The sequence below is a fragment of the Prunus mume genome, linkage group LG2 (assembly GCF_029339155.1).
Source record: "Prunus mume cultivar Tortuosa linkage group LG2, ASM2933915v1, whole genome shotgun sequence".
Classification (NCBI taxonomy): domain Eukaryota; kingdom Viridiplantae; phylum Streptophyta; class Magnoliopsida; order Rosales; family Rosaceae; genus Prunus; species Prunus mume.
In genome coordinates, this window is record NC_142699.1 from 27,167,109 (window position 1) to 27,180,249 (window position 13,141).

Here is a 13,141-nt window from a genome sequence, read left to right on the forward strand (position 1 = left end):
GCTCGATAATATTATCATTAATTTCAGAGTAATTAATTCAGACGCGGTGTGGAAATTTGAGTTTTTGACTAGTGACCACTGTTCATTTGAACATAATACCAATAAATACTGCATTTCATGAAAGAGCAAGGAAAATTCCACGTACTTACGAAAAGAGTATTACAATGTAACTTTGCGTTTACAATTTGACATCCGACATCAAATCATTGATAGAAACACCAACTAACTCTTAGTTTAATAATACTTTTTTTTCTCAACAATATTATTTCGATATATACCAAGATCGAATTTTCCTCGCCATTTAATTAAAAATAAAAGTAGTCAGTATACATTTGTAGCTAGAAAAATATAGATTATGATATTTTATATCATTGTTGACTCTCTCCCACCAGTAGAATCACGACATTTGTCTATCAATGAACCAAGGTAATCTTTCCTAATGGTATGAGTGTTTAGTAGCTTTGCCTGGCCAGTAGGTTTTGATGTAGGAGGAGTTGGCTGAGGGCTCGTGGCTGCAGCCCATATTGAAAGGCCTACATCCATTTTTCATTTTTTATTGGCTTTTTATCACAAATGATCTTTGAGATTTATGAAATTATCACATTTCGTCCTTAACATTTTTTTGTAATACCAATAATCCTTAAGGTTATCCTCCACACATCAAAATGATCCATGTCGTTAGCTTCTGTCAAATTTTCTGTTAAATTATTAACATGGCACGTGTGTGGAGCCTAGAGCCACATGGTTTTAAATATAATATAATATTATTTTAATATTTTAAAATTTAAAATTCATTAAAAAAATAAATTAAAAGCAACTTAAATTGTTTGATATATTTTTAAATATCTTTCATGCTCTTTTCAAATAGAGAGAGAGAGAGAGAGAAGAGAGAGAGAGAGATTTAAAAATATACTAGCGTTTCCGCACCCTCTTCCACGCATGCGTGAGGCTTTAAAAAAAAAATTAGAATTAAAAAAGATAATGGATGGTTGTATTCCATAAAAATAGGATTTATTATCTGATTTTTTTTTTAATTTTAATTTTTTTAATATGAAAAAGTGTGAATTTACCATATTATCCTCATTTAATTAATAATTTTAATTCTTAATGTTTGCTAACCAACAACATTTTCTGCCATTTTAATGTTTCACAATTCTCTACATTTTGCTTTATATATATATATAGATAAAAAAAAAAATTTAAGTTGCTTTAAAATTATATTTTTTATAAATTTTAAGTTCTAAAAATATTAAAAATATATATTATATTATATTTAAAACTATGTGACGCTATACCATTGGATGTGTAGGCTTCACACATGTTCCACGTCATCAACTTAACAGAAAATCTAACGGAAACTAATGGCAAGAACCATTTTGATGCGTGAAGACTAACCTTAAGGACCATTAGTGTCACAAAAAACGTTAGGGATGAAAAGTGATAATTTCAGAAACCTCACAGACCATTTGTGATAAATAAATAGAAAAACCTTTTTTTTTATTTTTGGTCTGAAGGCCTACATCCAATTTAGGGCAATAAAGATTTTCTTTTCAACACACCCAATTTACACATTCTATAATCTTAAAAATAAGCCTAACCAAAATCATCACTGCCTCCAATATAAACTTTTTTTTTTTAACGAACCGTTCTTTAATACAAACCATATTCTATTTTAATATAATCTAAACTAGGTGTTTTAATATAATCTAAACTAGGTGGGATTCAAACTCGAGTGCACAGCCAACTTCACTAAGCTCATGTCTACCCAGTATCAATAGTTTTTAATGAACAGCTAAGGCATGAAATTTAACAGTAAATCCAGATATTCAACCTTCCAGCTTCACTCAAGCACAACCCAGAAAAGCAAACCAAAAGAACTGACTTTCAAGTAGATTCCAGCTCCACGAAGAACACGAAAATGAAAGTTCAATAGTATATGAGGAATATTGTAGATGTTTGGTCACTTTCAAATCCATCCATGGTTTATCACAACATATAATTTACATCCTGAGTCACAAAAGCTCGTTCGTCCTCCACACACAGCATGAAATGGGCAAAGTGGATTTGAAATTTTAAGTAGTATTTACAAGGCCACACTAGAACTTGAAATAAAACCCACTTGGCCTCACCATTATTTCGACTGAAATCTAAATGCAAAACACAGCATTTTTTCGTTTTCTCTATAGCAGGCACTTACAAGTTACAAAAGAAAAGAACCCCAAACAAAGCATCAACGGGCATTGTTCTTCCTAGCTAGTTCTCGCGCCATCTCTCTCATTTCCTCTGGTGACGGAGGTCTCGGCGCTTCAGGTGGATACACAACATAAGAATGCTGCAGACCAAAACCTAATAGCTCAGATCATATCAAAATCTATATAAGCAAAGCAAGCCCCTTTATGCCATGAACTAGAATATCACATCCATTCCCTCTCGGCTAAATTAAACCACACCATAAATTTCAAAACCAATAAACCCGCATCACATTTCAAGCAAACTTTTCAGTATCTAACAGATTCTACCCACAATATCACCTCAACTTCAAAGGGTTCAATTGACTCACTGCAACATGCTAGATTAATAAAACCCACATCAAAATTCAAGCAAATTTTTCAATATGAAACAGATTTTTCCCATAATGATACTGCAATTTCAGATCTACTCTTACCTCAACTTCGAACAATTTAAATTCACAGCTTGCTCCGTTATACATAAAAAAGCTAATACTAATACAAAACCAGTAACAGAGAGAGAGAGAGAGAGAGAGATTACGTTTCCCATGAATCTCTGGAGATTCGTAGTGTTGTTGGCGAAGGTGTACATAAGAACGATGGGGACGGAGACGTAGAGCCCAAACTTTGCGATCTCTAGAATTCCCTTTGAAGTTCCCAGAGAAGACATGTTCCCTAATCAATCAAAGGCCACTCTCACTGTTCGGTAACTGAAGTTTCAGCTCACAAACCCTAGAAAAATGTTCCACCTTCTCTCGCAGAGAGCCGAGAGAAGAGAGGGATTTAGAGGGTGAAGTGTGCGGATGAGGGACTTGATACGTGGAACGATTTTGTGAGCTACGAGTCAGTGTTTGTAGAATTGGGCCTGGCCTGTTTCGTTTAGTCTTTCTGTGGGCTTTGCAATTTTAATTTTAAAAACATTAATATTGAAGTCTCCCAAACCAAAGCCTGCAAGTCAAATTCAGGCCCCAGTTTGACATAGAAATCAAGAGCCCACATTTGAATATTGTTTGAAAATAAAAATTAAAGAACCCTAGTGAGAAATATCATACCACAAAGAGCTTGTGGGGGAGAGGAATCGTGCGGATATGTGAGAAAGAAGATGAAGGATAATTAATGTAAATTGTTTAAAGTTAACAGGAACATTGTAGGGATTTTTAAAAAAATCATTAAACAATATCAGCTCTCATTCCGCTTTTCGCAAAAGTGGAAATGCAAAGTTGTCATTGAGCTGATTCTCCAAATGGATGTGACTTACAATGATTTCTCATAATTTTTTTTTTAATCCTTCTTTACCAAATGGTAAGTTTTTGGTCTTCAAGCAAATGATGTAAAGAAAAGTACGGGTGTGTTGAAAAGAATCTTTATCGTCCTAAATTGGATGTAGGCCTTTCAATATGGGTTGCAGCCACTAGCCCTCATCCACCGTCACCTCACCACTCCCAGCCGCTCTCACCATGACCCGCTCTTTTGTTGGAGTTGGCAAATCCCTTCGAGTAGTCAAAGTCCTCCACAGAGATCTTAGCTTGGATTTTAGCGATGCGCGATTCGCCCACATCAAATCCGTTGTTGAAGTTGGAATTGGAATATCCCCTCAACTGATGACCGCCCTTCGCTCTGATTTCAACGTCGCCACCCCGAATTCCGATAGATTTGGGGTTGGAATTTTTAAGATAGGATTTGGGGTTGATTTCATTGTCCCCACCCCTAAACCCTACACAGCCTTGGTTGCAAAAGTTGGTTTGATCTTGATTCGACGTCATTATCTCTCTCAATGATTAGTTTTTAGGTTATGGTGTGTGTTTGCTCTGATGATCAACTCATTGCCTCATGGTTGGTCTCCTTTTATGCTTGTTGCTTGCATGGGCAAAAGTAGAAGATATTTTATAACGGCCGATACCCTGAGCATAATAAAGATTCTATATTGATCAAATTCTATACATTTTATCTTCTAGGAATAATATTCTACAGTGAGAGACAATACAGTCGTAGTGGCCTTTCTTGTTAGAGGATCTTTTTAACTTCTTTCACAAACACTTGCAATACATATAATATTCCTCACTCAAGTTATTGATGACCCTATATGTACAGTCAGCAGGCTTCACATGTATTTCACGTGTTAGTTATTAGAAACTGGTAAGAGTTTGTTAGTTTGTTAATAGCTTACTTAAGCTTTTAGTAAGCATCCTATAAGTATGCTAATGTATACTGTAATTCATTCTTAACAAATATGAAAATCAGAATATACTTCTTCATCTTTGATTTCTCTCTGCCTTTTCTCTACTTTCTTTAGCTTCCTTCAATTCTAGTCTCTGTGAAATATCTGATCCGGCATCAGTTACCACTGTCAAACCTCAGTAATGGGTTAGCTAATCTTTAACAAGGAAGTCAAGGCTTGTTTTGTAAGGTTTTTTTTTTTTTCCAAATAATGAAGAAGGGAAGGGAGCTCTTCTAACGGTGAGAAGAGCAATGCAACTTGGTTGATAGCTTGAAAGATGGATGGTGGGAAGTCTAACCAGTAATTCCTATAACTTCAAGGACAGTCCATTCTTATGATATTGCACGTTTAAAAAAGTTGAAAGCAATATTAATTGAATTGGATAAGGATAATGAAGTTGACATAGCTTTTCAGAGACAGATTCTATATTGATCATAATATTCACATAGTAAATTCGAATTCCATATATATGTAATATGAAGTTGATAAATCTTTCGGAAAGGATAGATCCATATCTAATATATTCCTCATTGAAGTTAATACTATAGGTCCCCAATACTGATGAGAATCTTTCTATCATATCAAGAATTCTCCACTTATTTCATGAGTTGTCCTTATATGGATGGTGGGAAGGTTAATTAGCTTTGTGAGTAGTTTCAAAATTCCTTGTCACACTCCAGATTCTGGATAGAGTAAAAGTTTGTGTTTCATGCCTGATGATAAAGTAAATAACAACTTAAAACCAAAAGATCAGCTTTCTTCTATATATATAAAGCAAAAGGCAGAGAATGGTGAAACATTCAAGATACCAGAAAATGCCCTTAGTTAATTCAAACATTAAAAATTAAAATTATTAATTAAATGAGGATAATATGGCAAATTCAGATTTTTTCATATTAAAAATTTAAAAAAAACAAAATCAAATAATAGGTCCTACTTTTATGGAACATAACTACCCATGTTGTCTTTTCTTAATTCTAAAAATAAAAAGAAAAAAGAAAAAAGAAAACCAATTGCAATATGCGTGAGCATGTGCTAAGAGGCTAGTAGAGAATAACCAAAAACATATATATAAAAAACATGATATACACTTATGCTATAACTTCAGCTCACCTAACCCATTAGAGAAAATGTCCCATATTGGAAAACTAACAAACCTTGAAAGGATTTATAAGGAGTTGAACTACTCGCTATTGCCAATTGATTTTGGGGTGGAAGAAGGATTAGACACTTGAAATTCTACAATTGTCAACAAATTCATAGCTTTGTCCAACCATGCAATAATAGATTGTATACTCAACAAACTCAAATAGAGGGAGGAAAATTAAAAGAATTAAAGGAAGGGAATCTTTCTTAGTTCGGATTTCTAATATTCACTTCTTCTTCTTTTATTCTATATATACAAAGAGTACCGAAGATGCTTACCTTGTTTCTTGCATGCCCTTCTACAATATCCTTTAAGGTGATCAAAATCTTCCTCTTGACATCTCTGTTTTGAGATTTCCAAGGACAGAGATTATAATATCGGTGAGCCCCTCAATGGAGATCCAATCCTTTTTAATAGAATTCTCTCGCATAACATTTTGCATTTGGCTTAAGGCATCTAACATGTACGTCTCAAAACCTGATAACAACTTTGCCTTGGAAGATCTTATCTTGAGGCAGTAATTAATTTCTCTCCACTCTTCTATTGATTGCCTCAATGGAAGGTTACCCCTCCATGAAATATCTTCAAGAACCTCATGTGTTTCGACGGCTAACTAATTTGATCCAACGATTAAGAGATAAGAATGACCATATATAAGGCCCTTACTATAGAATTCTTGCCCTCAACCAACTACTCCTATATCAAAACCTACTGCCTAGGCAAAGCCCCCTCAGACTATTAGGAAAGATGCCTTTGGTTCATTGCTAAACAAATGTCACAATTTCTTCTGGTGGGCGGGAGAGAGTCAACAACGATATAAAAGATCCTTATCTACATTTTTCTAGCTACAAATGTATACTAACTTTTTATTTTTAATGAAATCGCGAGGGAAATTCGATCTTGGGATATGTCAAAATAATATTATTAAGACCTAGTTGGTATTGACTATTTGATGTCAGATGTCAAATTATAAACGCAAAGTTACATTGTGTACTCTTATTAAGTACGTGGAATGTACATTGTGACTTTATGCAACATACCTTGGGTAGTGGTTTGGAGCAATTAAGTCCTAACATTTATGCAGTGTGCGTGAACTTAATATATTATTGCTCCTAGAAAAGGTCCTTTTAAAAAATAAATTCCTAACCAAAATCATTATTGCATCCAATATAAATAGTTTTTAACCAACCGATAAAGCACAGTAAAGCCAGATATTGAAATCCACCTTGCTACTTTTACATACTCACTCAAGCACAACAAGAGATATCGTAAGATGCTAACATGTTTGGCCACTTTGCAAATACATCCACGCTTTTATGATATTAAAACAAACATAATTTACATTGCATCCTGGTCACAAAGAATCTCATATTATACTTAACCAAAATAATGTAATATGTAGGATAAACTAATAAACTTCTTATTTTGTTTACATATGTTATAAATTAGGTTAATTTTTTCAATAATCTCTAATCTTAATTTGGGATAGAAGTCATACATTTTGATAAGATGTTTTTATTTTATTTTAAAGACTTAGCAAAAAATATTAAAAAATATTTCTAAAAAAATGAAAATAAAGCCCATGGTAGTTAAGCCCGTCTAGGCCCAACCGGCCTTTGAAACCTTGCTCCAGCCCGCCCCGTATCCAACTAGAACCCAAAAATTTCGGATCGGGCTGACGAACTGTACCTCAGGATACTTAAAAATGTTTTTGGCACCCACTATGTTCTTCTATGGTGTTTAATTAATTTCTTTTAAAAATTAAGAGTACTTGTATTTGAACCCATTATTTATCTATTTATTTCCGTAATCATAGGATCCAGAGGGCCAAATAGCTCTTGTAAAGCAACAATTCCCTTTATTTTTTATTTTTGAAAAAAGATTCCCTATCAAATAAAATACATATGAAGAGAAAATCTATTTCTACTGACATAATCTAAAAGTTAAATATTGACAAACAAAAAAATCTAAAAATCTAAAAAGTTAAATGTTGAATTTGATATTTAATGTCAAGCTCCATTAATTTATTAGAAGAACAGTTACATAAAAACGTGGCCTATAGGCTATAGATAAGAAAGGAGCCTCAAATATTAATACCGCATTAGCTCTTATTTTAGTGTAAGATATTTTAGTACATATTATTATGGCCTTGTTCAATTGTATGCTTGCAACGAGAGATTGCCATTACAAGATTACACACATAGAGATAGTACCGACATTGTTGTCGAAAAATCGGGCATTGTTAGGGTCAGCACCATATCTTATGTTGGAGTTGGAGTCGAAATATCGGGCATTGTTAGGGTTAGCACCAAATCTTATGTTGGAGTTGGAGTCGGCAAATCCCACAACGTTCTCCTCCGAGATGTTAGCTCTGATTTTAGTGAGGCCCGTGTTGTTCACACCAAATCTTTTGTTTGCAAGCCCCTTCAAGTAGTCAACGTCCTCCTCCGAGATCTTAGCTCTGATTTTAACGAGGCGTGGGTCGTTCTCATCAATTCTTTTGTTGGAGTTGGCAAATCCCTTCAAGTAGTCAAAGTCCTCCACAGAGATCTTAGCTTGGATTTTAGCGATGCGCGATTCGTTCACATCAAATCTGTTGTTGAAATTGGAGTTGGAATATCCCCTCAACTCATGATCGCCCTTAGCTTCGATTTCAATGTTCCCACCCCGAATTCCAACAAATTTGAGGTTGTTATTTTTAAGATAGAGTTTGGGGTTGATTTCATCGTCCCAACCCCTAAACCCTAAACAGCCTTGGTTGCAGAAGTTGGTTTGCTCTTGATTCGATGTCATTGCCTCTCTCACTGATTAGTTTTTAGCTTATGGTGTGTGTTTGCTCTAATGATCAACTCATTGCCTCATGGTTGGTCTCCTTTTATAGTTGTTGTTTCCATGTGCAAAAGTAGAAGATATTTTATAATGGCCGATACCCTGAGCATAATACAAATTATGTATTGATCAGATTCTATACATTTTATCTTCTTGGAATAATATTCTACAGTGATAGACAGTACAGTCGTAGTGGCCTTTCTTGTTATAGGATCTTTTTAACTTCTTTCACAAACACTTGGCAATACATATAATATTCCTCACTCAAGTTACTAATGACTCTATATGTACAATCAGCATGCTTCACATGTATTTCACGTGTTAGTTGTTAGAAACTGTTAAGAGTTTGTTAGTTTGTTAATAGCTTACTTAAGCTTTAAGTAAGCATACTATGCTAATGTATACTGTAATTCATTCTTAACAAATATGAAAATCAGAATATACTTCTTCTTGTTTGATTTCTCTCTACTTTCTCTAGTTCAATTCTAGTCTTTGTGAAATGTTTGATCTGTCATCAATTACTACTGTGCGTAGATTGTCAAACCTCATTAACGGGTTAGCTAATGTTTAACAAGGAATTCAAGGCTTGTTTTGTAAGTTTTGTTTTTCTTCCAAACAATGGAGAAGGGAAGGGAGCTCTACTAAGGGTGAGAAGAGCAATGGAACTTGGTTGATAGCTTGAAAGATGGATGGTGGGAAGTCTAACTAGTAATTCCTATAACTTCAAGGACAATCCATTCTTATGATATTGCATGTTTAAAAAAGTTGAAAGCAATATTAATTGAATTGGATAAGGATAATGAAGTCGACATAGCTTTCAGAGACAGATTCTATATTGATCATAATATTCACATATTAAATTCGAATTCCATATGTATGTATAATGAAGTTGATAAATCTTTCGGAAAGGATAGATCCATATCTAATATATTCCTCATTGAAGTTACTACTATTACTACTATAGGTCCCCAATACTAATTAGAATCTTTCTATCATATCAAGAATTCACCACTTATTTCGTGGGAAGGTTAATTAGCTTTGCGAGTAGTTTCAAAATTCCTTGTCACACTCTGGACCCGGGATAGAGTAAAAGTCTGTATCCCATGCCTGATGATAAAGTAAATAACAACTTAAAACCAAAATATCAACTTTCTTATAGAATAACCAAAAACATCTCTTTGCTTCCTGCCTTAAAGGCCTTGTGCCATAGTCCGCCTTTTATAATCAAGGAGGTGCTTAAGAAATGGCGTGCAGATCAATGATGTACTGAATGAATGCATATACATACTTGTACATCATTGTATGATAGTGTCAATTTGTTTCTTTTGTATGCAGATGTGTGAAATTCATGTTGTAAGCTTTTCCTTTTGCTTCCTTTCTGTTTCCCATTTAATTGTAACTAGCTTTGCTTGGTTCAGTGCAAGGGAAGAGGGGGCACACCTTGATGATATAGCCCGACAACTGAAAATTCCAGTGAATGATCTCATGTCTCTCTCTCTTTCTCCTTTCTCCTTTCTCCTTTCTCCTTTCTTTTTAAAATTAAGAGTACTTGTATTTGAACCCATTATTTCTCTATTTATTTCCATATTCCTAAGATCCAGAGGGCTAAATAGCTCTCGTAAAGCAACAATTCCCTTTATTTTTTATTGTTAAAAAAAGATTCTCTAACAAATTGGTTTCCATTAACATAAGGCCAGTTTGGAATTGTAGTGTTGTGAAAATAATCACTTTCAAATTTGCTGTGATAGAAATCAGTTGTGAATGAAAGCAGTTGAGCGTTTGGTAAACTATATGTTAAAAGTGATGTAGGTACAAAAATAAGTTTTATGAGTATTTGGTAAACTATGATGTAAAAGTGCTATAGTTATAAATAATGACTAAAATATAAATGATACTGAAAATAAATTTTTATTTAACTATTTAATAAAGAAAAGATTTTGACTTTCATTTATGCAAAGCTTGTACCTAAAAATTACACACCCCAAAAATATTTCAACATAGAATAATAAAGGTAAACAAATAACAAGTTGTGAACTTGCGTACTGCATGTTTGCCACCTCAAATATTCTTGAAGCTTCTATTATCTATTGTCCAGCCTCAAATGTCTTTATCATTGGCAACGTCTCTGATCTCCCTTCCTCTCACCCTTAATAAATAAATAAAAAAAGAACAGAAAATGCCTAAAATACTTTGGATCGAGATTGGTTTGGGCTGAACAATCCTCAGCTTTGTTATTCTTCCAGATGACATATCATTCTTCTTCCAGGTTCCTCTGCTATACAGAGCTTTTTCTGAGTTTGTCAAAAACAGTTGAGTTCCTCTCATCTCATGATCCGAATCATATTTATAGGATCCAGAGGGCTAAATAGCTCTTGTAAAGCAACAATTCCCCTTTATTTTTTATTTTTAAAAAATGATTCCCTATCAAATAAAATACTTATGATAGTAGAACATAAAATCATGTAAATATATAGTGCGCACCTGTCTCACAAACATAAAAAACATTTGTGTTACGATTAAGCAACTATTTGAAAAAGAAAAAGAAAATCCATTAAATCTCTTGGTTTACACTAGAGACAAAATCTGTTTCCATTGACATAGTCTAGAAAGTTCTCCATCATTTTATTTGAAGTACATTCAAGGAAGGAGCCACAGATACTGCATTAATTAGCTCTTATTTTAGTGTAGATATTTTATTGTGGTACACACATATTAAATATTTATTATGGCCTTCTTCAGTTGCGTGCATGCAACGAGAGATTGCCATTACAGGAATACACAGCCACCGATAGTAACGTTATTGTCATAACCTCCAGGAGGGGCCCGGGAACAGTTGAACGTACAGCTATTTCCAAAACTACCGGGATGGGCCCCGATGTTGGCCGTCCTACCATTCAGTTGAGCCAAGCCCGTGCTGCTCCTACCAAATCCTTTGTTGGCAAGTCCCTTCAAGTAGTCAACATCCTCCTCCGAGATCTTAGCTCTAATTTTAACGAGGCGTGGGTCGTTCTCATCAATTCTTTTGTTGGAGTTGGCAAATCCCTTCAAGTAGTCAAAGTCCTCCACAGAGATCTTAGCTTTGATTTTAGCGAGGTGTGATTCACCCACATCAAATCTGTTGTTGGAGTTGGAGTTGGGAAATCCCCTCAACTGATGACGGCCCGTAGCTTTGATTTGATCGTTCCCACCCCAAATTCCAGTAAATTTGGGGTTGATTTCATCGTCCCTACCCCTAAACCCTGAATAGCCTTGGTTGCCGAAGTTGGTTTGATCTTGATTCGACGTCATTGTCTCTCTCACTGATTAGTTTTTAGGTTATGGTTTGTGTTTGCTCTGATGACCAACTCATTACCTCATGGTTTGTCTCCTTTTATTGTTGTTTGCATGCGCAAAAGCAGAAGATATTTTATAACTGCCGATAACCCTGAGCATAATACAGATTCTATATTGATCAGATTCTATACATTTTATCTTCTTGGAATAATATTTGCAGTGACAGACAGTACAGTCGTAGTGACCTTTCTTGTTAGAGGATCTTTTTAACCTTTTTCACAAACACTTGGCAATACATCTCACTCAAGTTACTGATGACTCTATATAGTGGCGGATTCAGGATTCTCATGTCATAGGGTCACAATGTAAAAGTGTCGAAATTTTTTAGGCTAAACTGTTAAGGCATTTTGTAGAACAAATGAGTCACTTCGTATCCAATTATTATTTTTTAAATGTAAAAATAATAATAAATTTAAAATAAAATAAAAACACACACACACACCACTACTACATTTTAGTCTTTGCGACGAAAGTATTTTCACAAGAAAATCGATTTTAGTCGCACATCATTATGCGCGATGTAATATTCGTCGCGCACAATCCGTCGCGCAAAGGTCGTGAAGAAAGCATTTGCGCGACGAACAATGTCATTCGCGCGGTTTGCGCTACGATAACATTTTCGTTTCAAAAAACATTTGGGACGACCTCATTGTCCGTCGCACAAATATTTGCGCGACGAAAAGTCGTCGCAAAAAAATGACGGAATTGTCCGTCGCAAGTACATGAACCTTGCGCGACGACATCTTATTCGTCGCGCATACATCTTGCGCAACGAAATTACTCGTCGCGCAAGATTAAGATATATTTAAATGTTTTTGCGACGATTTATGTTTCGTCGCGCAAAAGCAATATATATTATTAAAAAATTTATTATTATTTGATTTTTAATTTTGTAAAAAAATAAATTTTGTTTTTTTTTAATTAAAATGAAATTACTATAAAAAAAATTAATCGTAAAGAAAACATCTATTATATAAAATAAAATAAATGTATACAAATTGTAAAAATAATTATAAAAATAAAAAACTAATCAAATAATGTTCCGAAATCTAATTGGTCATCGCCACATGCGGCTCGGAGGTAGGCGGCTCGAGGTATGGGTGTCTGCAGGGGCCGTGGTGTCTTGGGATGCTCGGGCTGGGCGGGCTCGGAGGTCGGACGCACCAAAATTCGGGATTGGAATCCGGACCGCGCGAGCTTGCAGAATCACCGACATCCGACCCTCAAGCTCGGCAACCGCGATGTCAAAAGCAGTCACCTGATCGTTTGCTCGCGACGATGACCGCGGTCGAGGTTCCCTCTGTCGGGCATTCCCATCCCCTACAATACGTTCCGGCCTCCTCCCAGTCCGATCCAACATCTGCGTCAAAATCAAATCCAAAGCAT

General features: G+C 34.9%; 1 protein-coding gene across 1 annotated transcript; it reads right to left on the reverse strand.

Moving 5' to 3' along the window:
• Positions 1-1,909: 1,909 nt before the first annotated feature.
• Positions 1,910-3,039, reverse strand: LOC103323953 (uncharacterized). The gene is made up of 2 exons (XM_008225981.2): positions 2,770-3,039; positions 1,910-2,332 (listed from the first exon to the last, which is right to left on the reverse strand). Exons 1-2 carry the CDS (start codon positions 2,896-2,898, stop codon positions 2,231-2,233), a joined length of 231 nt encoding a protein of 76 aa, XP_008224203.1. The 5' UTR covers positions 2,899-3,039; the 3' UTR covers positions 1,910-2,230.
• Positions 3,040-13,141: the final 10,102 nt, after the last annotated feature.

Bases quoted from the DNA above. Each gene is read 5' to 3' on its own strand.
- LOC103323953 (XM_008225981.2), bottom strand. From the start codon at position 2,898: ATGTCTTCTCTGGGAACTTCAAAGGGAATTCTAGAGATCGCAAAGTTT. The intron at 2,333-2,769 runs GTAATCTCTCTC...TTTGGTCTGCAG, and splicing joins TCCAGAGATTCATGGGAAAC to CATTCTTATGTTGTGTATCC.